At 35.0% G+C, this 26,599-nt stretch overlaps 1 protein-coding gene across 1 annotated transcript; it reads left to right on the top strand.

Moving 5' to 3' along the window:
- The first annotated feature begins 1,319 nt into the window (after window positions 1-1,319).
- Window positions 1,320-24,111, top strand: DDX18 (DEAD-box helicase 18). The gene is made up of 14 exons (XM_003763799.4): window positions 1,320-1,541; window positions 4,976-5,173; window positions 9,081-9,212; window positions 11,914-12,049; window positions 12,592-12,692; window positions 12,828-13,027; window positions 13,119-13,233; window positions 14,670-14,809; window positions 17,049-17,210; window positions 17,899-18,051; window positions 19,347-19,460; window positions 21,606-21,662; window positions 21,937-22,114; window positions 23,209-24,111. The coding sequence occupies exons 1-14, from the start codon at window positions 1,451-1,453 to the stop codon at window positions 23,352-23,354; spliced, it is 1,923 nt and encodes a 640-aa protein (XP_003763847.1). The 5' UTR covers window positions 1,320-1,450; the 3' UTR covers window positions 23,355-24,111.
- The last annotated feature ends 2,488 nt before the right edge of the window (window positions 24,112-26,599 follow it).

Raw genomic sequence — 26,599 nt, 5'->3', positions numbered from 1 at the left:
TGCTCATATAACAAGAAAACAAATTAAAGCAATTCTGAGACTCTACCTCACCTCCATCAGATTTAGCTAAGTTGATGAAAAGGTAAATTGACAAATGTCTGAGTCGCTATAGGAAAACAGGCACAAGATAACGCTGCTGGTGGAACTGTGAAATGCTTTAATCATTCTGGAAAGCATTTTGGAATTAAACCCATAAAGGTAATAAATTATATATATATATATATATATATATATATATCCTTCAACTCAATTTTATTACTACTGGCCTATAGATCAAGGGGAAAAAAATTATCAATGTGTAGAAAAATATTTATAGCTCTTCTTTTTGTGTTGGGAAAGACGTTGAAATTAAGGGAGAGCCCATCAACTAAAGAATGACTGAACTAATGTTATATGAATGTAGTGGTGAAAGAAATGTATTGTGTGAAAAAAATTATAAAAGGTATGGTTTCAGAGAATCTTGAAAATACTGGTGCAATATTTAAACATGTATGGGACTATCTGCCATCTAGGGGAAGGGGTGGTGGGAAAAAGGGGAAAAGTTGGAACAGAAATTTTTGCAAGGGTCAATGTTGAAAAATTACCCATGCATAGATTTTGTCAATAAAAAGCTATAATTAAAAAAAAAAAAAAAAGAAAATACTGATGTAAACTGATTGCAGAGTGAAGCAGAATCAGAACAATTTATACAATGACAAGATTGTAAAGAAACAAACCATTTTGAAGGACCATGAATTCTGATCGACACAATGACCAACTAGGAATCCAAAGGACCAATAATGAAGCCTGTTATTATTCACTTTCTAACAGAGATGAGATCTGCTCGGGGTATCTAAAAAGACGTGTATTTTGGACATATTCTGTGCTGGAATCTGCTTCACTTGACTTCCAATTTCTTAGAAGGGTTTATTGTTTTTGTTTGTTGATGGTGGGGAGGGTTTTGGAGAGAAGGGGAAGGCATTATTTTAATGGTGGGAAGAGAAAATGTATTTTTAATTAAAATAATTTAATTTAATTAAAAGTGATTTAAATATTTAATTTTCTTACTCCCAATTATTTATAATTAATTTCAGGACATAAGACCAGGTCAAAATGGCTGAAATCAAGAAATTTTGCCGTCCTATCCATCTCACAAGTATGAAGCACAAAGGAGATCTTGGAGGTTTAAGTTTAAAACGTCTCCGTGTAGAAAGTCATCAGTAGAAGCAATGCGACCTCCTCCCCCGCAGGGGACGCTAGTCAAGACCTGTTGCCCAGGGTTACCGCCTCACTGCCTGCCTTCGTCACCTTCCCCGGAAGCATTTATATTGCGCATGACATAGTTTGGCGCATAATTTCCTGTTTCCGACGTGCTCCCACGTGTGAACGCAGAAAGAAGATTTGGCGGATCCGAGACCGGGGAAAAAGCTCTTTCCGAGATCCGCAGAGCAGAAGGAGGGCAGCCGCCAAAATGTCGCACCTTCCGATGAAATTGCTGCGCAAGAAGATCGAGAAGCGCAATGAGAAGCTGCGTCAGAGGAACCAGCGGCTGAAGGAGAAAGGTGAGATCTGCGGAGCCAAAGGCCTGGGCTTTGAAGTCGCTACGGTGGCCGTCCAGGCTCAGGGCGGGCATGGGGTACCCGGGCGCAACTCCTCCGCTCCTAAATTGTTCTCAAAACGGTAGCGGAGCCTTCCGGGATGGGCAGGGCCTAAGGCAAGGCCCTGCGTCTGCAAACAGGGCCTCTTCTCTCTCCCCCTCCCCCCCTCCCCCCATAGAGCCTGGGCAGGGACCCTTTGCAGGGATCCCGTCTCGCCGCTTCCAGCGTGCGGGGCGCTCGCAGCCCTGCCAGAATTCTCCCAGGGACAGGACAGCCACCTCCTCGGACAGTGCGCAGGCATTTCTTAAGGGCCAAGCGCTATGCCGGGAAAACGAGCACGGGCTGGAGAGCCCGCGCTCTCCTCGTCTTCGTTGTGAAAACAAGAAACTTGTTTCGTTGTGTTTCTTTGTTGAGGAGTTTCGGAGGGTTTTGGGTTTGTTTGTTTGGTTTGTTTGTTTGTTTGTTTGTTTGTTTGTTTTTTAATCCTGGACCAAAATCCAGCGGTAATCTTACTTGTAACAGCAGCCAGATGATCCCTGCTGGATCCTGAGCAAGCTCCTTTCTGGTTAGCATATTTCAAAATTCCACCTAAAACGGTGTCCTTTGCAAGGCCAGCCCCATTACTTTTGGCTTCTTAATTCACTGAACATCTGTAACTCTTCCTTTATGCTATGTTGCGTTCTCAACTTTGTATGTTTCGATTTTGTCTCCCTAAAACAGGAAGGTGTTTCACCTTTTTGTTTCTTGGACCTCTTAGCAAGTTTAATGAAACCTTCTTGAAATTTTTTAAATATTTAAAATTGTAAATGAAACTTTATATTGGAATAAACTTGTTTTGTTTTGTTTTATCATCCAAGGGCACAGACTTTAATGAAGTGTATCCAGGGATCTCCTGCGTCTGTGTCTCCTTAGTTAAGAACCCTTGTCATAAGATATTCTCTTAAGTTCCTGGAGGACAGGGACCTAACATTTATTTTTAAATATGATTTATTTTTAAATATTATGCCTTTTTCAATTTCTTACATATACCATATCTCCTAGCACTTAATAGTGTTACATATGTGTAGAACAGTATAGTAAAAAGTTCACAGAGAATATAAGCTTATTTAGTATGTTGTTATGTAGCATATTGTTAGAGGTTAATGTAAATATAATTTAATAGGAAAAGCCCTAAAATAAAAATCAGGAGACAGGTATTTTCATCTCAGTGCTGCTACTAAGAAGCTATGAAACTTGTGGCCAGTTATTTCCTAACATGAGGATTCACACTAAATGAGTTCTGTTATTAATTCTTAATAACTTAAATCTCATTTCCCTATCCCATTTATCTCACATATCACTGCCGAGTTATATTTAATAATGTACATAGTTATGGTTGTTAGTAATTATTTCAAATGTTTACTCAAAAATCTTCAGTGGCTCCCTATTGTCTATAAAATATCTGTAACTCTTACCCTAGTTTTAATAGCTTCCATAATATAATTGTAATCTACCTTTTCAACCTCATTACCACTATTCCCCTACAAGCATTTTATATGTCTTAGGCAGACCACTCATAGTTCTTTCCCAAACATGATTTTTACTACCCTATGTGTTTATTCTCATACCATTTCCTCCACTTAGTGGAGGAAATTTTCTCCACCTTTCCTCTTCACTTTTCTCAACTTGTCAAAAGTCCTATTTATCTCCCAAGGCCCAATCCAACTAACAACTTTATGAAACCTTCAGTAATTGGTATTTCACATATGGCACTTACATAGTTGTTACATAAATATCTTAAGCTTCCTTCAGCATTATTCTGTAGGATCCTTGAATTTATTGATCCTGTCAGCACCTAGCAAATTGTTTTGTAGAAGCTCAATAAATATTGGTAATAAATCATTTAATTGCTACATGTGTTCAAATAGGCATCACTTGCAGCAAGCACATTCCTTAATCTCCCCATTTTTTGATTACATTCAAAATAGCAAAGAGCTTCTTGGAATATCAGCTTTTGCCTTGTTCTATAACTGACTAATTTCTAACAGCAAAGCTAATCTAGAGGAAGCAGACCTAATTAGATCTAATTAGCCCTTTGTAATCTCAGCCAAGCTGAACTTTGAACAACTTAACAATAAATCTTTTAAATTTTTTCCTTAAAGATAATAATAAGTGGTCAGTAAATGTTAATTGATACATGTCTTGGGAAACTGTTTGATGTTCCCAGAAATAATGTATTGGATATCTTGCCTGCTTTTCTTATGGCAAAAGAATCATTATGAAAAAGTTCATGCTTATGGAGTTTAAAGGGATGTTAGAGATATTCTAGTTCTGTTCTTCTGTCTTAGAGTTGAGGAAGGTAAGGTACAGAAAGGTTATATAACATTCAGAAAGGCCTACCAGAAATAAATTTCAGAGATAGAATATAGTATATAAGTGGTTTGAATTACATAAAGGTAAAAAATCATTTTGGTTTTTTATTTGGATAAAGAAGAGCATGTAAAGGTAATTAGAATTATACTAATTATAAATATTAGTTAACTGATTGGTATCATCAGTTGATGATTTTATGAGAAAATTCAAGGCATTTACAGCATTTGATTGTAGTTGTAGTAGAAATGGCTTAACTATGACTTTTAAGAGGATCAGAACATAATTTGATGAATGAACAGCTACATTCTACTTGTCAGTTAAATATTTATTTTGTTATGGTTCATTCATTTCAGTTGTATCTGACTCTATATCCCAACTTGAGATTTTCTTGGCAAAGATACTGGAATGGCTTGCCATTTCCTTCCCCGGATATTTGACAGATGATGGAACTGAGACAGAAAGCGTAAGTTGACTTGTCCGGGGTCACATAGCTAGGAAGTGTCTGAGGCTAGATTTGAACTCAGGTTTTCCTGACTCCAGACTCAGTCTTCTATACCTGACTGCACTTAGTATTTATTGAGCTCCTAAAGTTTCTATATTTATTTAGTCTACATTTTTTTATTGTATTTTTACCTGCTCTCATAATTGTTGTTCTTTTAGAATGGCAATGGCAAGGACATATCTTAACTAGTTTTTTGTAATGCCTACTGAGACACCTGTATAAATAAGTCTTTAATAAAATGCCACTTGGTTATATGTTCGGTGGCAGAATCAATGAAAACTTCTCTATTCTGTATCTGAAGGAAAGAGATCTCACCAAGCTCTCAAAATATCAATCACACAAAATAAAATATCAAGCACACAAAATATCAATATGGTTAAAAATGGGTTAGAACTGTGAGTGTGCCATATAAAGTATAAGTGAAAAAAAATTGTGATTTTTAAGTATTAGTCATAGATTAATTCTTTAGCAGCTAAATGGCTTAAAAGATTGATTTACAGAATTTTAGAATCATGCAACTTTGTCTTTATTTTTTTTTTGACAGAGGCCTTAAGAGCCAATATATCAGAAACCCAAGATGAATGTGTATCAGAAGAAACAATAGAAGAAATAAAAGTGAAAAAATCTCCCAAGAAAACTGTAGTATTAGCAGCCAATGAAGAATCAACTGCACAGCTCCCCAATTCTGAATTAAAAAAGAAAAAGAAGAAGAAGAGGAAAATAATACCTGATGGAGGACCTGGTAGGTCCTTGCTTTTTTTCCTGGATTCTTTAGAGGCCTTGTTAGTTCTCCTGTCATTGAAACAATTCATTTGCTCAAATTACTAAAATCCTATAGATTTATTGGGGAAAACAATGCATTTCCCTGTCCAGTAGAGGTTCAGAAGTTTCTGAGATCTTCAGTGTGTGTCACTCCATCCATCTTGCCTTTTGGGTATACCTACCCCTATCTTTGCAGAATTACCTTGTCAAGACCACCTGCTATATTCTTCCTTTCCTTAAGGGGAGATCATGTAGAGAGGGTTCTTAAACTATATACACTGAACATTGTAGAGCTATATGCTTTTATATTATTGTGTTTTGCCTTTAAAAATAAGTAAGCAGTTAAATAGACTTAATAACCTAAAAGAAAAACTAACATGAAAAGAGTCTTATTTGAATTGTAAAAATAATCTTTTCTTCATCCCAGATTGGACTTTTTACCCCTCAAATTTAATATCAGAAAAAAATGTCCTATCAGAGTGAAGAATTCCCAAATTCTTCCTTGAGCACTACAACCCACAATAATCTCTTCCCTTATTAAATTTTAGTAGCATTTCTTTTCTTTACCATACATTTGGCACTTATTGTCAATTACTATCTTGAGACTTCCTATTTTATTATTTAAATTTTCATCTCTTTCTTTCATCAAACCAATATAAGTTATTTGAGGGCAGGGAACATGCCTTATTACTTTTCTTTATTCCTATTATATACCAAGATGATGTTTTGAAACGGGCATGAATAGTGGCCTTGTAGGCTGAGTGGTTATTTTTGAAGGGACCTTGGACACATCCATCTCAGTTATCCGAGCCTCAGTTTCCCCATCTGTAAAATGACAGAGTTAGACTTGATGGTCTCTTAGATCTATACTAGTATTTGGGGTTTAAGGGTAGAGGGCAGACAATTAAGAATGCTGTAACAGTCAGTATGGACTGACTAAATATCAGAGATCTTTGAAGCTGTGCTGGACAGAGAAATCCCCCATTAAGTAATCTGTATAAGTAAGTAACAAGTAAGGTTCCTTGCACTTGTAACTTCAAAAGAGTTATGATCAACACTAAAGATACATGGAATTGCAAGAAAGCTTTACTTTCAACCATTTATGGACCAGATAACTGCATTGAGACATCTTTTTTAAATTTAAGTTTTTAAATTTATCTCTAAAATGGCACAAGATTTTAAATTTTTTATGTTTTTATTTAATTTTGAGTTCTTAGAGATTCTCCCAGTAGAACATAAGCAATGGCAGTGTCTCCTAAAATAGAAAAACCTTAACACAAGGGCCCAACAGTGAATTATATCTGTCATCTGAGGACTAGCTATGTCTGGAGAGACATCACTAAAATATGATTACATTTTTTTAGCCACAATGGCTCAAGAAACCATCTGCTAATTTTTGAAAGAGTTGGGTTCCACATCATTGGACAGAGGAAGTAATTTCATAATAAAATTGCAGATCTTGCGCTTTGAAGAAGAAAGAAAACCTTAAAGATTGTCAGGCATATGGGGTTGCGTAACTGAATATGGAGGTTATAAAATTAGGATTTATTATCAATAAGTGTTTGATTTGTGTACCTATTTTATAAACCTATATATCCAGGGTCACAAAAATTTCTTGGGCAAAAGTAGTCACTAGTGGAAAAAGCTTAAGAAGCCAATATTTAGTTCACATTTAGTTTCACTATATCTAAGAAAATGAGGTAATACACAATTATTTTTTTCAATAAGTGGTAGACACTGAACATTACAAGTGTTCAGAGAAGAGAACAGGAATGGACTGTGAAAGAATATTGAAGTAAAGTCTGTTTGATCTGACTCTTAAATTGGGGTAATAGGCAACATGAACAAAACTTCAGGGAGCTTGAGTCTTGCAAGAAAATTTGAGTTTTTCCTTCTTCCTCTCAAAGTTGTATGATTCAGAAAATGAAATAAACTTAATTCCATTGATTTTTTTTTTTTTTTTTTTTTTTGCCAGTATCTGTAGAGAGAGAGCAGAAAAATGAGTAATTTGTACTTATTTTCTGAATACAAATTACTAAAAAGCTCACCTAAATAGTCATTTTGTTCAGGGCAGATTTTGATTTCCAAAATTATATTTTCTTCTAATGAATAAAACCTATTTGTGTATGTTGAAAAGGGAATTGCTTGAATAAACAAAAACTCAAGTGAGAAGAGTAAGAGCAGCCTTCCAGTATAAACTAACTGTGATCCTGTTTTTCTGGCGTAGAGAATAGCAAAGGTTTGTGTTTGTACTGTGTTTTCAAATGCTGAACCATTGGAGTAAGAGATTTGATCTTGTTGAAGTTTGAGAAGTTTTCTTGGGGAAATGAGAGTTCAGTCAGCATGCATCTGTGGCCATGAAGTAATTGTTGGCTCAGCAAATGGCCAAAGTGACAAACTCAACAGTAAACAGGGAAGGGAAGAAAAAAGAGCCTAAACTCTGAGGCAGGACCCCTGGGTTCTTGTTCCTGCTGCTGTTGTTACTTTTTTGACCTTGGGCAAGATAATTTTCTGGGCTTCCCATTTCCTCACCTTTAAAATGATGGGGTTAAACTGGATGATCTTTAAGGTTCCATCGAGCTTCATTTGTTTATAAACCAGACTACAAAGACTGGGAAAAGTCAGAAGTCAAAGATATAGTTCCCCCTCTTTTTTTTGGAAGGTTATTAATCTACTTCCCATTTGCATTTTTGGAGGAGTCACTAAAAAGATCTATCTCTTCCATGACTGATGTATTTTTCCTCTCATTTTGCCAGAAATTTTCAGATATTTGCATAGAAAGTTTGTATTTGTATACTAAGCATGGAAAAGCAAATGTTGCATACTCTTTAATAAACTATTATACTAATAAAATTCAGCATTACGTTAAAAACTCTTGAAACCATGCATAATTGATGTCCTCAACTTGCTTTGGTTTTGATAATGTGTGTAGAGGCCAAGTAAATGTTAAAGCAAATCCAATTAGGGCTTTTTAATTGATTGTATTACATAAATAAGTACCTAAGAATAATTTTCTGTGTACTAAGCAAGATACCAAGGTACCTAGTGCCTGGTACAAAGTACTTGCTTAAGAGATTTTGATTGATTAACTTAGGACCAGGAAGAAAATTTTATTCCCCTTAGTATATAGAAAGCTTAGAATTGTAGAATGGAGAGGAAGATGAGAAATGTGAGATAGAAACAAAAACATATGGCAACTAATTAGACATGTCGAGTGAAGAAGACAGGTGTCTAGTATAAACTTGAGGGTGCAAACTTGAGAGATTGAAAGGATGATGGTGCAAGTCATAAGGAAGTTTTGAAAATGAGTTTGTGTTTTAAAGAGAAGAGAGTTTGTGGATTAAAGTTGAGTTCAGCTTTAGGACAGGTTGAGTTTGCCATATTTCTGGGATGTACAGTTTGAAATGTTCAGTAGACAATTGATGATGAACAAGATTGAAGCTTAAGGGAGAAAAGGATTCTATTGTAGGGGAAATAAGATGTGAACTCAAATGTAAGGCAAAGTTGAATTTTAAAAAAATACATGACAAGTAGACATCATTGTGAGAATTCAAAGGAGAAAAAAAATCTAGAATAGTCAGAAAAAATTTAATGGAGGAGATAGCATTTGAATCAGACCTTCAAGACTGCATAGAATTTCAAAATTATTTCCAGTAAAATGACTTTATAAAGTACTAACGTTGAAACTTGATATAGAACTGAACATTCTTACTGAACATTCTTAACAAATTCAAATCCGTTTTTTGGATTTTTGAAAATTATTGCCCGAATTTATTGCATGTCTTCTTTCTGTGGATTCTAAGGGAATATTCATTAGTTTTGTCCATTTTGAGAAAATTTCTTATTGGAGTTGGAATGTTATGGTGGTGTTTTTTTTTTTTAACCAGAAAACAAAAAAGCAAAAACTGAAGGCCAAGAGAGATCTGATGATGATGATGAAGATCCCAAAATAAAAGAAAACACTGTGGAAGATCAGAAAGAGGAAGCTGAAATGCCCAGCCTTCCTCATGGGCTAACAGGTAATTTTCAGTGTGCTTACCCTTTTCTCCTTTGCCCTCTTTTCCTTCCTCCCTCTCTCTCTCTCTCTCTTTCTCTCCCTCCCTCCCTCTCCCTCCCTCCCTCTCTCTCTCTCTCTCTCTCTCTCTCTCTCTCTCTCTCTCTCTCCCTCTCTCTCTCTCTCTCTCTCTCTCTCTCTCTCTCTCTCTCTCTCTCTCTCCCTCTCTCCCTCTCTCTCTCTCTCTCTCTCCCTCTCTCTCTCTCTCTCTTTTACTCAGGCATTTGGGGTTAAGTAACACCTAGAAGTGTTAATTGTCTGAGACCAGATTTGAACTGAGGTTCTCCTGACTTCAGGACTGGTGCTCTATCCACTGCACTACCTAGCTACCCCCCAACCCCACACCTTATAGCTTTTTCTGTAACATGAGCTACTTTGATATATCTAATTAGAGCCAGATTGGTGGAATAGTGGATAGAAGGCTGGACTTGTAGTCAGGACATCCTAAGTTTAAATACTGACTAAGGTTTTTAATAGCTTTGTTACCCTGAGCAATTCACTTAACTCCTCTTATCTTTATTTTCCTTTTTTGTAAAATGGAATGAAAGACGAGATAGCTAAATGGTGTAATACCAATCTTGGAGTCAGGAAGACCACCTGACTCCATATCAGTGTCAGATACTTGATACTTAGTAATTTTGTGATCCTGGGCAAATCACTTAATCCCAGTTGCCTTGCTAAAAACAAACCCCAAAAATGAAATGGAAGCTAGCTCAGATTAAATGAGATAATATATGTCAGGCACCTTTAAAAGACTACAAATATTAACTATTTTTTACATTCTAAGGACCTCTAAATTTTGGTGATCTTTTCTTTTTCTACTTGTTATGTAGAGTTGAATGAGTGTTCCTCTTTTTTCTACATCTGATTTCTTTTTTTTTTTTTTTTAATTTTATTTTATTTTATTTTATTTAATAGCCTTTTATTTACAGGATATATGCATGGGTAACTTTACAGCATTAACAATTGCCAAACCTCTTGTTCCAATTTTTCACCTCTTACCCCCCCACCCCCTCCCCTAGATGGCAGGATGACCAGTAGATGTTAAATATATTAAAATATAAATTAGATACACAATAAGTATACATGACCAAAACGTTATTTTGCTGTACAAAAAGAATCAGACTCTGAAATATTGTACAATTAGCTTGTGAAGGAAATCAAAAATGCAGGTGTGCATAAATATAGGGATTGGGAATTCAATGTAATGGTTTTTAATCATCTCCCAGAGTTCTTTTTCTGGGCATAGCTGGTTCAGTTCATTACTGCTCCATTGGAAATGATTTGGTTGATCTCGTTGCTGAGGATGGCCTGGTCCATCAGAACTGGTCATCATATAGTATTGTTGTTGAAGTATATAATGATCTCCTGGTCCTGCTCATTTCACTCAGCATCAGTTCGTCTACATCTGATTTCTTAAACATCCAAAATCCCTTCAATACATCAGTCCAAATACTTTTCTATTTTCACATGTGCAATTTTTTTCTCTTCTCTCTGTCTGGGGAAAAAAGAAAAAGAAGAAAAACAAACCATTGTAACAAATATTGCACAGTCATACAAAAAAATTACCAGAGGGGCTACATACTAAAAATTTGTTCCATTCTGTATATTTAGTCATCACTTGGAGGTGGGTAGCATGATTCCTGTTGTCCTCTGGAAATCATAGTTGATCATTTCTTTGATCAAAATTCTTATCTCTTTCAAAATTGTTGATGTTTGCAATGTTGTTTTACAGTTGTCTACAATATTTACAAAGTATTGTTTTCCTGGTTTCACACTATTCCTAGATGTCTTCCATTGTTTCCATCATTTCTTATAGCATAATAATATTTCATACATTCATATGGAAGTTTGTTTAGCCACTCTCCATTGATGGGTGCCCCCTTGTTTCTATCTCTTTGCCACTACAAAAAGAGATTCTATACATACTTTAGCATTTAGCACTTTTTCGATTTGGAAAAGTATGTGTATTGCTGGCCCAAAAGGAAATGCATAAACCCAAATTACTTTCCAGAATGCACTAATTCACACCTCCTCCAAATGGTACAAAACTCTGCCTATTTATTCACATCTCCTCCAACATTTGTCTTTTTCCTTTTTTGCCAACTTTGTCTCTGGATCCTCCATGGGCACTTTTTGGCAGCAGTTTTTGTTCTCTTCTCAACTTCCAGTTCTTATGTTCCTTCACACTATACAGTTGTCCTCTGATCTGAGTGGCAGGACCAGATAGTAAAAAAGGACTAGACTAGGAGTCAGAAGACCTGGGCATATGTTGAATTGCTAATGCTTATTAATCATGTGACCAGTGAACAATTCTGTAATTTCTCTAAACTTCTCTTTTTTCATTGGTAAAGTGGAAATGTTGTAAAGGACTCATGATAAAATGATAAATTTACCCTTTTTTCATCTTAATAACAGAACTTCTCTTAATTTCCCAATTCCTAACTTCACAGCTGTTTATGGTTAAAACTAAAGAAACTAATGTCTCTTTCTAACTGCCATCATGCAGAAATGATTAAATCATGACTTTTGAAAAAGTTTTTTTTAAGTTTTTAATAAAACTAAAATCATCAACATGAATTATTTAGTTAATGATATTGTAATTTTTTATTTTTCTTTAACTTTGCTAATGGTTACCATTTCTGTTTCTGTCTGTTTCTGTCTAGGGTCCTTTGAGGATACTTCATTCACTTCACTTAGTAATATGGTCAATGAAAACACTCTGAAGGCAATAACAGAAATGGGTTTTACTAACATGACTGCGATTCAGCATAAAAGTATCAGACCGCTTCTAGAAGGCAGGTAAAGTGAACATTGTTATATATTATGTGGTAGCACAATGGAGGGAGCTTAGGAATCAAAGATCTGAGTGCAAATCTGCCCTCCACTTAATTAGCTGGGTGGTCATGTCATTTTCTCCTTATCTACCTCACTTTCCTTATCCTATTATTCGGGAAAAATAACAGTACCAACCTCCCAGGATGGTCATGAGGATGTAAATGAAATAATGATTGTAAAATGTTTTGCAAAACATAATGGGTTATAGAAAGGTTAGCTATTATCACTAGGGTCAGTATGGTATCTTCATTTGTTTCAAGCTGAATTAAAGTACCTGTCTATTTTAAAAAATATTTACATGGTATTTTAATTTGTTGTCATGTAAAGCCCTTAAAAAATACTGAGAACTAGCCAGTTACAACTTCTTAGAAAAAAGAGTAGCAAAAATTGTGGGTGATACATTTTTGGTTTGGGTTGAGTTTTTTTTCCTAGAATAAGACAATTTTTTTTTCATTCCAGCATTTTAGTATACTAGTATAAATAAGTTCTTCTTTTGTTTATAATAGGGATATTCTAGCAGCTGCAAAAACAGGCAGTGGCAAAACCCTCGCATTCCTCATTCCTTCGATAGAACTCATTGTTAAGTTAAAGTTCATGCCTAGGAATGGTAAGCTTTCAGTTTCTTATTTGTCTCTTTAAATTATAACTTATTTTGACCCCTGTAATGTTAAAATGTTTATTTTATCACTATGTTCTAAATGAGGATTGGTTTTGATTTTTTTTTTTTTTTTTTTTTGGGTAGGAACTGGGGTCCTTATCCTCTCACCTACTCGGGAGCTGGCTATGCAAACCTTTGGTGTACTTAAGGAACTAATGTCTTATCATGTGCATACCTATGGTTTGATTATGGGAGGCAGTAACAGATCTGCAGAGGCACAGAAACTTGCAAATGGGATCAATATTATTGTGGCAACACCTGGCCGACTTTTGGACCATATGCAGGTAAATATTATGCAGCTTGTCCTTTTTATCTCTTTCCCCTAAAAAATAAACATGTAGGTAACAGACTTCTTTCTGCTTCTTTATTTTATAGAACACCCCAGGATTTATGTTTAAAAATCTGCAGTGTCTTGTTATTGATGAAGCTGACCGAATTCTTGAGGTTGGGTTTGAGGAAGAAATGAAGCAGATCATCAAACTTCTGCCAAGTGAGTCAAAGTTGTGTATAGTATCAGCATCCTCATTGAGTTTGGGGTTGTGTGTGCTATTAGTTTGGAGGTGGCAAGTGATGTTGCCATTAAGAAAATCTTGAAGTAATGATGAAATTCTAAATGGGGTCGACTCCTGGTGTGGATTTTTTTTTTTTCCCAAAAAAAAATCATTGAAAGCGCAAATTTTAAGACAAAAATACTTCCTCTATTTGCTGGTCTTCTTCAAAACATTAAGCTACTTACTTAAAAGTGATACAAAGAAGATACTTTATAAAGCTATTTCACAGACATCCAGGAGTTTGTTATATAAGATAAAAGGCATAAACTATCTTGTCTCCTCTTCCATCCAAGTTATCTCCTAGTACTTCCATGTATTCAATTTATAAAATAGTTATGTCTACTTCTTTTTCAAAACAAAGGGAAACGTGCCAATAAAATTCTGGTCTTGTTCCTTTTAAAATGGACAACAATCTCCTTTATGAATTTAGAATATTTCACTTTAAAGGGGAGGTTTATTTTGCTAATTTGTAGATTTGTGAAGTGAGCTTATTGGCTATTTCTAAAATATAGCATTTGTTTAAAATGTAGTGTTTAGGAGCAGGTAGGTGATGTGCATAGAGCACTGGCCCTGGAGTCGAGGGGACCTGAATTCAAATGCAGCTTCATATGCTTATTGGCTGTATGAACCTGGGAAACTCATTTAGCCATGTTTGCCTCACCAAAATAATAATTATTATTAATATTTACCCATTTTAATAAATTTCTTTGACATTATGATTGTTTTGCATAATAGATTTTAAGGTAGAATGGTCCTCATAAGCTATCTATTCTAACCTCTCATTTTATAAGTGAGAAAAGAGGCTTCGAGAACTCAAGTGATCTGTCAGTAGGAGAGAGAGGATTGAAAGTCAGATCCTCTGATTTCAAATCTAGGGTCTTTTACATTGTACCCCACTGGTACAGTGGGGTACTGCCACTCAATTAATGTAACTTTTTTTTTTTTTTTTTTTTTTTTTTTTTTTTGGAAAAGTAGAATTTGAGTGATTATGCCTCCAAGGTCAGATCCTTTCAACTCAGCTCAATGTTGTGTAGTACTATGCTGTCTGCTTATTTGAGACATATTGAAAGACAGCTGGGTCAGAAAACAAAACTATTAACAGTTGTCAGATACCAAAAATATGCAGAACAGAAAACAGAAATAAGGCTGTGGATTTGAAGGATAACAAAAACTTTTATTTATATCACCTGCTGTGCATTGAATGCTGTTTTTTTGTATATGTAGAAGGAAAATGGATGGATTTGGCAATCATAAGTTTTGTGAAATAATTATTAAATGTTTTATGGAAAAGTTTGACATTCTATCTGTTTTCAAGTATAAAGTAGTTGGAAATCTCTGAAAGGCTTACATTATATTTATATCATCTTTATTTCAGAACGCAGACAAACAATGCTCTTTTCTGCCACACAAACTCGTAAAGTAGAAGATCTGGCAAAAATTTCACTTAAAAAGGAACCATTGTATGTTGGTGTTGATGATGATAAAGATACTGCAACAGTAGATGGTCTTGAACAGGTAGTTTTTGTTTTGTTTTGATATTTTGGGGTACACATACAAAAAGAGAGACAATCACTGACTTCAAGAGACTTATTCTTACAAGGAAAAATTACATTGCATAAGAAAATGGTGGCCTGGGAAGAGCATTGTGTTCTGGGGACCAAAGAATGGATCATTGCATGCTCAGTAAAGCTTTTGCAGATAGAGAAACTGAGATCTACAGTAATCAGGCCACTCTCCCAAGATCATACAAGTACTGGGCACCAAAAGTAGAATTCGAACCCTTATCCTCTGACTCTAGAACCTTTATTCTTTCATTTGTATTGTGGTGTGGGCATAGGACAGTCATTTCACAAATTTTTCATCCAAGAGCAATGGTACATTTTTATGGTACAATTTGTAATTGTAACAAAATGCACAATGGTACAAATTAATTGACTTAATTAATGCCCAAAGCAGGAAGTGGAAAGGGCAGAGGGAGAGGCTTGTAGAGAGACAGGCAGGGGGCTGGGGCCAGGGCAACTATCGGAGAGAGCGGGCTGATATTAACTTTACTTAGTCACCAACATAGTTGGACTGTGGAAGAAGTTTCAAAGACCAGTGGATTAACTTCCCTAGTACTCTAAGCATGTATAATGTAGAGATCCAGCATATCAGAGGTACCACAATAATGATATCTAGTGTATACATTTTGTGATCCTGTGGTCCCTGATTTATAAACTCATGGGGATTAATATCATAGGATTTAGAGCAGGAAGGAATCTTTGATTTAATCATATCCAGCCTCCTTATTGTACAAATGACGGAACTAGAGCCCATGGGTTAAGTAGCATAGATATAAACCTTTAAGTTGAGATGTGACTAATTCAAGGGAATTAGTCAACAGATATTTTGTTGAAGTAGGTACCAAAGAAGTAAATAATCTTGGGAAAACGCATATGAGAAGTTTGAAACAACTAGAATACAATTAATTCAGGCTATAAATAAATAGGCTGAACTGTGTGGTGTGTGTTACCGAATAAGAACTAGAGGATTTCAGAGAAAGGCCATATATTCTGATCTAGAACACTTTGAAAACGCTGCATAAAAAGGGGTAAGGCCTATGTTTATCATTGATTTCTTTTTGTGTAAGTACCTAAAATAAAATACATGAAATTACAAATAAAACCAATTATATTGAAATAAACTTGTCAAAAATATTAAGTATTTTCCTGGAATCCATATTTAAGAATCTGAGCTAATTTTTGAAGCATCAAGAAGCATTTGATTAGATACATTTTGATAATAAAAACATAAAGACCTACAATGGTAGGTTCTTGAGTAATAGATATGATGAAAGCTATAATGTTGGAAGGGTTAATTAAATAGAAAAAATGAAATCAATGCAACCAGCAATATGGATGCTGTAACCTAGGTGTAAGGTGATAGGAGCCTAGCTTAAATTGGCTTATGGTTAAGTTTTCAGGTGACTGACTTTAGACTAAAAACCACTGACTTTAACTTTTAACCAACTTTTTGGAAGATTTTAATTTTTTTTAACTGTTAGATTGAACATTAGTTTCATGTGCATATAAGTATATTTTTTTCCAGTTCTCAAGTTTGTTTTCTTGTCATTTGCCCTGTTCTTCTAAAATATGGAATATAACAGAAAAATCCATGTAAATTGAGGTTTTGATTATATTACAGTTTCTTTTTATCATCCAGAATTAGAACCAAATCATAGATGAGTAATCCTTTTTTTTAAAAATACCAAAGGCATAAAATATCTAGTGATTACAACAGGAAATTATTTGTAGACAGAGAATACTATTACTATATTATTACTAAAATGTAAAGGTCACTTAGATTATTTTTGGGGAATCATTGTTACTATCTTTTCCTAAATATAGGGTATAAAAGTGAGTGAATAGGTATGTGTCATTAATCCTTTCATTTCAGTGGAATGGAATATATTACTGGAAATAGGTGTCTGAAAATTACCCTGTCTTTTAATGGTTTTAGGTTACTTTTGTGATCACCATTATCTTAATCAAAACTAAACACTATAAATACTGGAATTTAAGAGTATACCGAAGAATCAAGCTCTGTCAATTGACTCCTTGCAATTATTTTATCCATTATGAGGCCAAAAAAAGGGGGGGGGGGGGATGAAAACTCTTTATTTTAAAGTATAATTTTAATAAAATTTTCATGTTAGTTAACGTACCTGATTCTTCTAGTATTGTGGTATATAATTGTTCGCTTGATGTATTTTTAGGGATATGTTGTTTGTCCATCTGAGAAAAGGTTCCTTCTACTCTTTACATTCCTTAAGAAGAACCGGAAGAAGAAGCTGATGGTATTTTTTTCTTCATGTATGTCAGTGAAATACCACTATGAGCTTCTGAACTACATTGATTTACCAGTCATGGCCATTCATGTAAGTGTTCTGTTTGAGATATTTTTATCCTTTTTACTTTCTGAGGGTGAGGAGAGACCACTAACGACAAAGAAAAATTTCACTGAAGATGTGGGACTTGATTTGAGCCATTGGGATGGCAATTTACATTGTGTCTTTGGGGAAGTAGGGGTAAATAGATGTGGCTTATAGAAACAATTTACTAAGGGTAGTAAATAAGAGGTTAGAAAGGGAGATTGGAGCCAAATTGTTGAGAGCCTTGGATTCTAGGTTAAAGGAATTAACCTGGAAAGGAAAAGTTCACTAAAGGATCTTATGAAATACACAGGATCTCAAACTACTGAAGGAGACATGGCCTTATTACTTTTTACATCAACCTTGAGTATTTTGATTCTTTATATTTTGCTTTTGCTTTTGAATGAATGCTTCTATAATTAAGTGTGAAAAAGTAAGTCTTGAGGGTTCAGATCCTTGAAGAGTTGTGTTATATGGTAATCTGTGATTTTATTGTCAGTCTATATAATTTGGTGCTTTTTGCAGTGTCTTGGGGTTTTGTTTGAGTATTATAAAACATTCCTAACTTGCCCCGTTTTTTTTTTTAGATTTCAGCTGTCCTTACTGGTTAAGCATCCACCTTCAGAAATGAATGCAGTATTATTTAACTGCTCACAGTGTGACTCGATGTATTTATTTCTTTTTTTCAATCCAGGGCAAACAGAAGCAAAATAAACGGACAACTACATTCTTTCAGTTCTGCAATGCAGATTCTGGAATTTTGCTGTGTACAGATGTGGCTGCCAGAGGTCTAGATATTCCAGAAGTAGATTGGATTGTCCAGTATGACCCTCCAGATGATCCAAAGGTAGCTGTCGTCCTTTCGCTTCCAAATATTATCTTACGTGAATAATTGCTTTCAACGTGCAGTGTGATGATTAGTTTTCTGAATTGTTTATTTTTCTTCTTTCTAAGATAGTTTTTTTACAAATAATATTCTAACAAATGCTATAGTGTCCATTGAAATGATTTCAACCACATTTGATAACAAATATCTTTTCCCTGCATTTCTTGGTTAATGTTAAATCATTAAGTCAATCCACAGTGTTCAATTTGTGGTGATATATAGGCTTGTTTCTGGAAGACACAAAGAACATAAACTGGTTTCTAATTCCATTGCTCACAGAGAGGCATTAGAGTGGTATCATGGAAGGTGTAGTATAAAGAAACAAAAACTGTATTAAGCGAATACCTGAGGGGGCAGCTAGGTGGTGTGATGGGCAGAGCACCAGCCCTGAAATCAGCAAGATCTGAGTTCAAATTTGGCCTCAGACACTTAATACTTGCTAACTGTGTGAGACCCTGGGCAAGTCATTAAGCCCCAATTGCCTCAGCAAAACATTAAATTAAATTAAATTAAATTAAATTAAATTAAATTAAATTAAATTAAATTAAATTAAAAAAAGAGAATATTTGAAACTTGGTACCAACACCATATATACTTCATGTAGATAGTATAAACTGATGAATTATAAATTATATGGTATCCTAAACATGAAAAATTGATATCAAGCAAGTTTGCAGAGGCAGGATGATACAGTGGATGGAGAAACAACCTCAGAGTAAAGGAGAACTACATTCAAGTCCTCCCTGTGATATGTGTTGATTCAATGATACTGAGCAAGGTCCTTAGTTTCTCAGTGCTCAGGGCATCTCTGTTACACTAGAAGTTGCAGAACATTCACTAATAGGCATTGATAGAGGGAGATTTTTTTTCACCAGAAATCTTTTTATCTAAGTCACCAACTACAGCTTTAGGAAAAGCCAGAATGTTTTCATTTTTCTAAATTCTGTCCTTTGGACCTACTTAAGTCTTGTTTTGTCCTCTCTTCCTCAGTCTTGATATTTGCATTCTGTCCTTTTGACATAAACAGGATCTTGAAAGAAGATAATAGCTGCTGATCTGTTATGCTGAAAATGGTCAGTCTCCTAGTAATCCCTGTGTCATATAAAAAAATTAAATTGAGGACAGATGTGCTATTGGTACAAATTAGAATGCAGATGATGTGCCATCATTAACAGATTATTGGAAATGCTGATATATTGCCAGCATGTTTCTTCATAAGACCACATTTTAAGTCACATTCTCTTTTTCCATTTAAGGAATATATTCATCGTGTAGGTAGAACAGCCAGAGGCATAAATGGAAGAGGTCATGCTTTGCTTATTTTACGACCAGAAGAGTTGGGTTTTCTTCGTTACCTGAAGCAAGCCAAGGTAAGGAATTATTTTAGACCTGGAGTGGGATGCTTAGAGATTACCAATTACCTCTTCTAACTTATTCTTACAAGTGATGAAGCTGAGTCCCAAGAGGGGTAAAGTAACTTTGGTAAACCTTAAATTAGGAAAAGTCTAAATCGACTGCATGTGATATAATAATACTTGGAATATTTACCATGAAAAGTTGTTAAGGAAAAAAAAAGCATTATAAACTAGAAAGGACTATATAAAAGTGAGTTGTTACTAAATTAGTTTAGTCTGCCCAAAAACATATTTTAACCTTTTAAACAAATCTGTAACATTGCAATTTTCTTGAACCCCATAGAGTATCAAACTATTGCCCATCATTTAAAAAAAAAAATCTGTATGACCATTTAACTAGTACCAGTTGTTGACAGAGTTCTGACTCTGAAGAAACCAAATAATTCCTGTCCTCAGAGCTTACACTCCATTGCCCACAAAGATAATACAAATTAATTTGTGAAGAGAGAGAAGAGGTTTGGGAGAATCCAGAAAGATGTCAAGGAAGTAACTCCTGAGCCTTGGAGAGTAAATATTGAGAACAGAAATGAAATGGTCAGAAGAGAGACATTGAAGGACTTTGAATAGAGGAATAACATGATCAGGTCTTTACCTTAAGGAAATCATTTTGGCAGCTGTGTGTAGAATAAGATTGAAGAGCCACATAGGGAAACTAGAGACAAGGAGATTAGGAGGCTTTTGGAATAAAGAGGTCTTTTCCAAGGAATTTCAAATTTCTATGAGCATAAAATAATAGGAGAATGAGGAAACAAATCAAACTCATTAATTCAACAAGCATTTATTAAGCATTTAACTATGGGCCAGGGATTGATGGACACTGGATAGATTCCAAAAAAGAAACAGACCTTATCTTCTATTAGAGAAAGTAATATATATACATAAAAGTAATACAAAATCTATACAAATGAAGATGAAAGGGAGTTGCTTAAAAGTAGAACAAGGGATGCAGAGAGTATAGTGAAAGGGGGCTAAGCTGGAATGAGATAACAGTTCAAGAAGACATAGTAAGGAAAGGTGGGTTTGTCTTGGCAGACTCTGAATCACAGAAATTTAAGGATATGGGAGGTGGGAATTTGCTAGCCATAGATTAAGAGCAGTTGATCTAGGCACTTAAAAGAAAGGATAGGAGGGTCTAGTATAATATGATAACAAGGTGGAAGGGTCATATGGACAAAGTGACCATCACAACAGTCTGCAACAGTGGTGATAGTGGCCTTTACTTTTTTGGACCTTTGATGATAATATAGTTGGGTCTTATTTTTCTGCTGGTGATGATGAGGTTCTGAAAGATTGAGCAACCTGTGCATCTGCAGGTTGTCAAAAGCCCAGCCCCTCAAAGGGAGCTTAATTCACTCTGAACTCACTTAAACCTGTGGTAGTGACATCCATTTTGGTGCCTAGAAATCAAGACAGATCTTGGAGAGGTCTGTGTAAAACCTTTTAAGCTCAACCTGGTATTTAGTTGTATTTTCATTTCTTTTTCAAAATTGTCCAGTACTATGTAATTTGTTCATGTTTTCATATTTCTCCAGAATTTCAATTGCATCTTTAAAGCATTTTTTCACCATATTCTAATTGGCAAGCCTGAGATAAAGCATAGACAAAGTATGGAGAGTTGCTGATTTTAGCAATGGGATAGAGGTGCAGAGACTCAGGTTTTTCATAAATGGAATTACTGAGCATTAAGTTATACATAGGGTTGTGCCAGTTAACTTCAAAAAGTGATCATCCAGTAATAAAACTTGCCTTTCAGGCAAGAGTTTATTATCATCGCCATAAGTTACATTTTAGGCTGACTGCTACCTTTTATCACATACCTAGCACAGTATGTTAGAATATGATTTATCATGGATGTTTATTGGAAGGGCTTTATCTGCTATTCCTTTCTCTATGCCTCATTTTCCTCATAGAGGAAATGAAAGAGACAGTGAGATCAACTCTTTTAAATATTATAGGGCTAATATTTTGGGATTTAACCTAAAATACCCATATGGTGTTTGTAACTGCAACCCCCACTGGAGCATATCAAAATACTGTTCATGATATCTTAAATTTAGTAATTCTGGTTTACTAGTATTGACTTTTTTCCCCTCTTTCTAGGTTCCATTAAGTGAATTTGAATTTTCCTGGTCCAAAATTTCTGACATTCAGTCTCAGGTATTTCATTTTTAAATATTGATAAATATATTTTATATGCCTTGTTTCCCACATGCTCAGGATATTCATCTTCTGCTTTGAGCTTGTCTTTAAAAATCTTCGTTCTTAAGTGATAACATGTTTGAAAGTCTTTTGGATCTTTGGAGTTATTTGGCAAATTGGAATGGATAAGGGTTTGACAAGATAGAATTACTGTACACATACAGAAATTTGTTTGCCTGAGAAAAGTGGAATACTGGAATGTTACTAAATGTTTTGCTTCTTTAAATTTCAGTTGGAAAAACTAATTGAGAAGAACTACTTCCTTCATAAATCAGCACAGGAAGCATATAAATCCTATGTTCGAGCGTATGATTCTCATTCTCTGAAGCAAATCTACAATGTTAACAGCTTAAATTTACCTCAAGTTGCTTTATCATTTGGTTTCAAAGTACCTCCATTTGTTGACCTAAGTATCCTTTGCTGTATTCTCATATCAGCACCCTGAAATTTGGGGGCAATGTTTGTATGAAACTCTTACAACAACTGGCAAGTTCATGTGGTTTGATCTTAGATTTAGGTGCTTCCCAGGTAAGTATTAAATCACCAGTCTTTTTCTGTTTAGAGTATGCTACTGAGTAGGGATATCCTTCATGTGACTTGTCATGTCATGGTACATGGGAAGTATACACATTTATGTATACTGTGCTACACACATAGGAAGTATAATTTTAAAAAGATTATATGACATTGGGTTTGGGCACAAGATAAAAGAGTAAATTCTTCCATCTGCTTAAGAGGATAATTAAGTTTGCAGAAGAAGGAATTGGAATACAAGTGAGCTGGATCACACAAGCCACCATTTTTTTAGTTCTTGTGATAGGGAAATGAGGTCCTACTATGACAGTTGATGAGTAAAAATGAATTTGGGTGCACACGCCTACTTGTCTTCTCACCCAGCTTAGATAAGGATACCATCTAACTAACTTTTGATACAATTGAAAGGGAAATGCTACATGGAAAAGAATTGTTTTTTTATGTGACTAAATGTCCTGAATTAATCCCTTATGAGAAATGGAAACAACCTCTCACTTGCAAACCAACGTTATTTGAATATAAGCCAGCACACTTTAGCTGTTTATCCTAGGATTTAATGGGAAGTTTTACTAGTAAATTTTTATATGTTGTGGAAATTTCAGCCGGTGGGCTAGGCTAAAAGTCACAAGTTGTTATGCTATTATGCAAAGTTTTGCACTTATATCTCATGACTTTCTGCAAATTATTTTTAATTTGCTTTGTCATATTTGGAGCAAGAATTGTATTATTTAGATAAATAGACAATGGACTTGAAGTTTAAAAAAAACTCTTGTTTGTAATATGGTATCTGCTATTTACCTTCTGTGGTTTGTAGGGAGGCAAATCTTTTACTCTTTACAGCCATTTCAGAGGCTACAATAAGTGATTGAGTGAGATTTGAGGCAACTGGTAACTACTGTTTTCTAGTAAATGTTAGATTGGAAGCCTTGTGCTTTTTTGTTGTCTTTTTTCCTTAACATTCACTTTTCAGATCTGAACAGCAGCCAAGGAAAGAAGTTGCAAAAAAGAGGTGGTGGTGGTGGTTTTGGCTACCAGAAGCCCAAGAATGTACACAAATCCAAAATCTTCAAACACATTAGCAAGAAGAAATCTGATGGCAGGCAGTTCTCTCACTGAGGCAGCAACTTTTCTGATCTTCAATAACTTTGTCCTCAAATAAGGACTTGTCTTCATTGCACTAACCATGGAATATTTACAATGTTGAAAATTTGGATTATGATCTTATTTACTATACTCAAACGGCTTCAGCCAAATTTTTTTTTAATAGAAAAACAGTGAGATGAAGCTAACTTTAGCTTGGCTTCTAAATTGCAAGTGACATTTCCTTTTCAATGTATGTAACAAATACAGAATTTTAACTGTAAATTATATTTTTCAAAGAACTTAGATTTTCTAATTGTGAACTATTTCATTTCTCTTCCAAGCATTTTTCTTGGTTCTGTATTCAATCATTCCTTACCATTGTCTTTTGAGAAGTCTGTGGCTTGGATTGCAATAATAATGAAATCTTAATGTCATCAAGAAGATGAGAGTCTTCTTGACTATCTGTACAAATAAAGGCCTCAGTCTGTTCTCTTTGTTTCCTGAATATTACAATATCCATACTAAATATTGTCTGCAAAATCATAGGACCCATAACTTTTTGGTTTGGGATTTGTACAGAAGATCAAGATTCAAATTCAGGCTACTTCTTTGTGATCTGTGTCCCTTAAACTGTCAGTTTGTTTCCTTATCTGTAAAGTGGGTTGTACTAGAAGGCCTCCAAAATCCCTTCTAGTTCAAAACTTATGATCCTCTGGAAACTTGTTAACAAACCTCATAAATTTAAGAGTGTCTGCACTTATTACCACAGTAATAAATTATGTGAAGAAGATGTTTCAGTTAGTTTTGATCTACTTCATTAGAAGCATTAATAATGTATCCATTTCTTTGCATTGCTATCCAAATATATGGTATTCTATGGAAATAAAATATGCCCCACAAAGTTTAAGTTCATAAAGTTTGTTCTCTGAGCAATTATTACACATCCCTAGATATGGAAACCTGGGCTCAAATTGCACCTCTGATTCTTATGGACGTGTAACATCTCTAAACCTGTTTCCTCTGTGAGCATCAAATGAAATAATATAAAGTGCTTGCAAACCTTTATGTTTCTCAATTATTAATAATATGCTTTTATTTAACAAAACATTGTTTAAAAAAAAAAAAACCTCTAGTGTTTGGATCAGTCTAAGATGTTAATCACAAATCTTTTGAATATGTGCATTGGCATATACTCTAAGGTCCTTGAAAAGCACATTCAAGAAAACTGGAAATGAAATAAATGCTCATTTGGGAAATAGCTAAAGAAATTGTGCTAAATGGCTGTAATGAATATTAACTGCAGTGTGAGAAATGACAACTATGAAGACCTCAAAGAAGGATGGTTAGTCTTACATGAACTGATTCAAATAAGCAAACAAGGGAAATAAAATGTATGACCACAACATGGAAAAGATGGGAAAAGAAAATGCTGTAATTACAGTGATGCAAAGGAGGAATCCTACAGAATGTACAGTAATGCTGTATAGATTTTTTTCTTTTGTTTTTGCTGAACCACTTTTATCTTTTTAAAAAATCTTTTGTTATGGGGAATAGTATAGATTGGGAGGGATAGACTTAGAAATACAGGGGTATTTCAATAAAGATGATAATTTTAAAACAAGAAGCAAGTTATTCATGGGATTCCAAGTGTTAAAAGTTTCTGGAAGAAAATTACCGCTTACAGACTTTAAAAAGTTGAAAGGAGTTTGGAAGTGAAAATGGTAGAAATTAATGTCAAGTATAAAGAACTTAACAGGAAAAGTAGAGGTCAGAAATTAATTAGGTATAATTGGCTTTTTTACGAGGTGATTTTTTTTGGGGGGGGAGGGTTAATAAGAAAGTGATAAGGGATATTTTATGTCAACTCGCAGCACCTTTCTTATACACAAGGTAAATAGTCTTGCCCTTGTATCAGTACTTGCTTACCTACAGAATCTATCCCACTCCTATAAAATCAGGGTGGGAAGTAGGATATTTTCTGTTCTGTGGTGCCTTTTACAGAAGCCCAAAAGGATTGAGCCAAGAGGTTGTCTGAAATTAACTGTTAGACATTGCCTTATTTTTTTTAACAGTATATTCTTTCATAAATCAGGGCATTGTCTAGGGTGCACAGGAAACTAGTCAAAAAGATCCATTTTTAATCATGTGATGGACTTCTTCACTATTCACCTTCCATGATGGGCATAAAATGTTGTGCCTGGGTAAAGTTACATAAAAACCCTGAGGAATCAGGAACTGAATTTTCTAAGATACAAAATTACATTTATGTCATTTTAATTTTTACAGAGCTCTTTGGGAATGAACCTACATTGGTCACTCAAGACCAGCAGGCCAAAAAATATTTAAATCCCTACCAAATGCCAGGCACCATGCTAAGCACTGGGGATACAAAGATAGAACCTGCCCTCAAGAGGAGGGTAAGGGGAGATACTGCTGCACAAATCACAGGAGAAGGGAAGGTAACCCTGAGACTTCAAGGAGAAGTGCAGGAATTAATAGCTGGCCTGGATGCTTTCCTTAAATGGAGGCTTTGGGAGAAGGTCCCCACCCCTCCAAACAAGGTGGGGCCCCAGAAGCAGAAAATATTAATGAGATGTGAGTTATAGGGATGAAGTGATTTTGCAGGACAAATTCCAGAGGCATGATGAAATCTCCACACTCCCTGACTTAATGAAATAACCAGTGTTTCACAAAGAACAACTACTAAGGGGAACTATAGGATCTCTAAACAAAAATCTTTCCAAGTAAGCAATATAGTAGGAAGGAATTGGTCCCCATTCTGTTACTAGTTGCCCTGTCACCTGGAAAGCCATTCCCTCTTCTGGATCTCAGAGATATCCTGTAAAGAGAGAATAGACTTCAGTGATCTCCAACGTCCTTTGCAGACCAGGTAAGGGCCCAAGTTTCCACTATTTTTGTAATAGCAACTAAAATGCTATTCACTCTCTTCCCCACCAGAGGACCTTTCAAATGAGGGAGTTAAGGGGAAAGAATGATCATTTTTCTGAACTTGAAAAAATTCACACAGATCAGGCTCCAGTTAGCAAGTCGCAGCAAATGAGATGAGAGAGATAAGCAAAGACATCTCTATACCTTTATCCAACAGAAAGCCTGATTAAACAATAGGTCTGAAGTCTAGAGAAACTAGTTTTCTCAGCTTTGAAGAAGGAGTATGGATTCATTTTGGATTTCAGTATTATTCACAAGCTCATGTTTAGTCAATTAGTTGTGTCCAACTCTTCATGGCCAATTAATTTGGAGTTTTCTTGACAAAGACA

Source organism: Sarcophilus harrisii, chromosome 3 (genome assembly GCF_902635505.1).
Source record: "Sarcophilus harrisii chromosome 3, mSarHar1.11, whole genome shotgun sequence".
In the NCBI taxonomy this organism is placed as follows: Eukaryota; Metazoa; Chordata; class Mammalia; order Dasyuromorphia; family Dasyuridae; genus Sarcophilus; species Sarcophilus harrisii.
The sequence above is the reverse complement of the archived record's forward strand: the minus strand, read 5'-3'. Positions and strand labels throughout refer to the sequence as shown.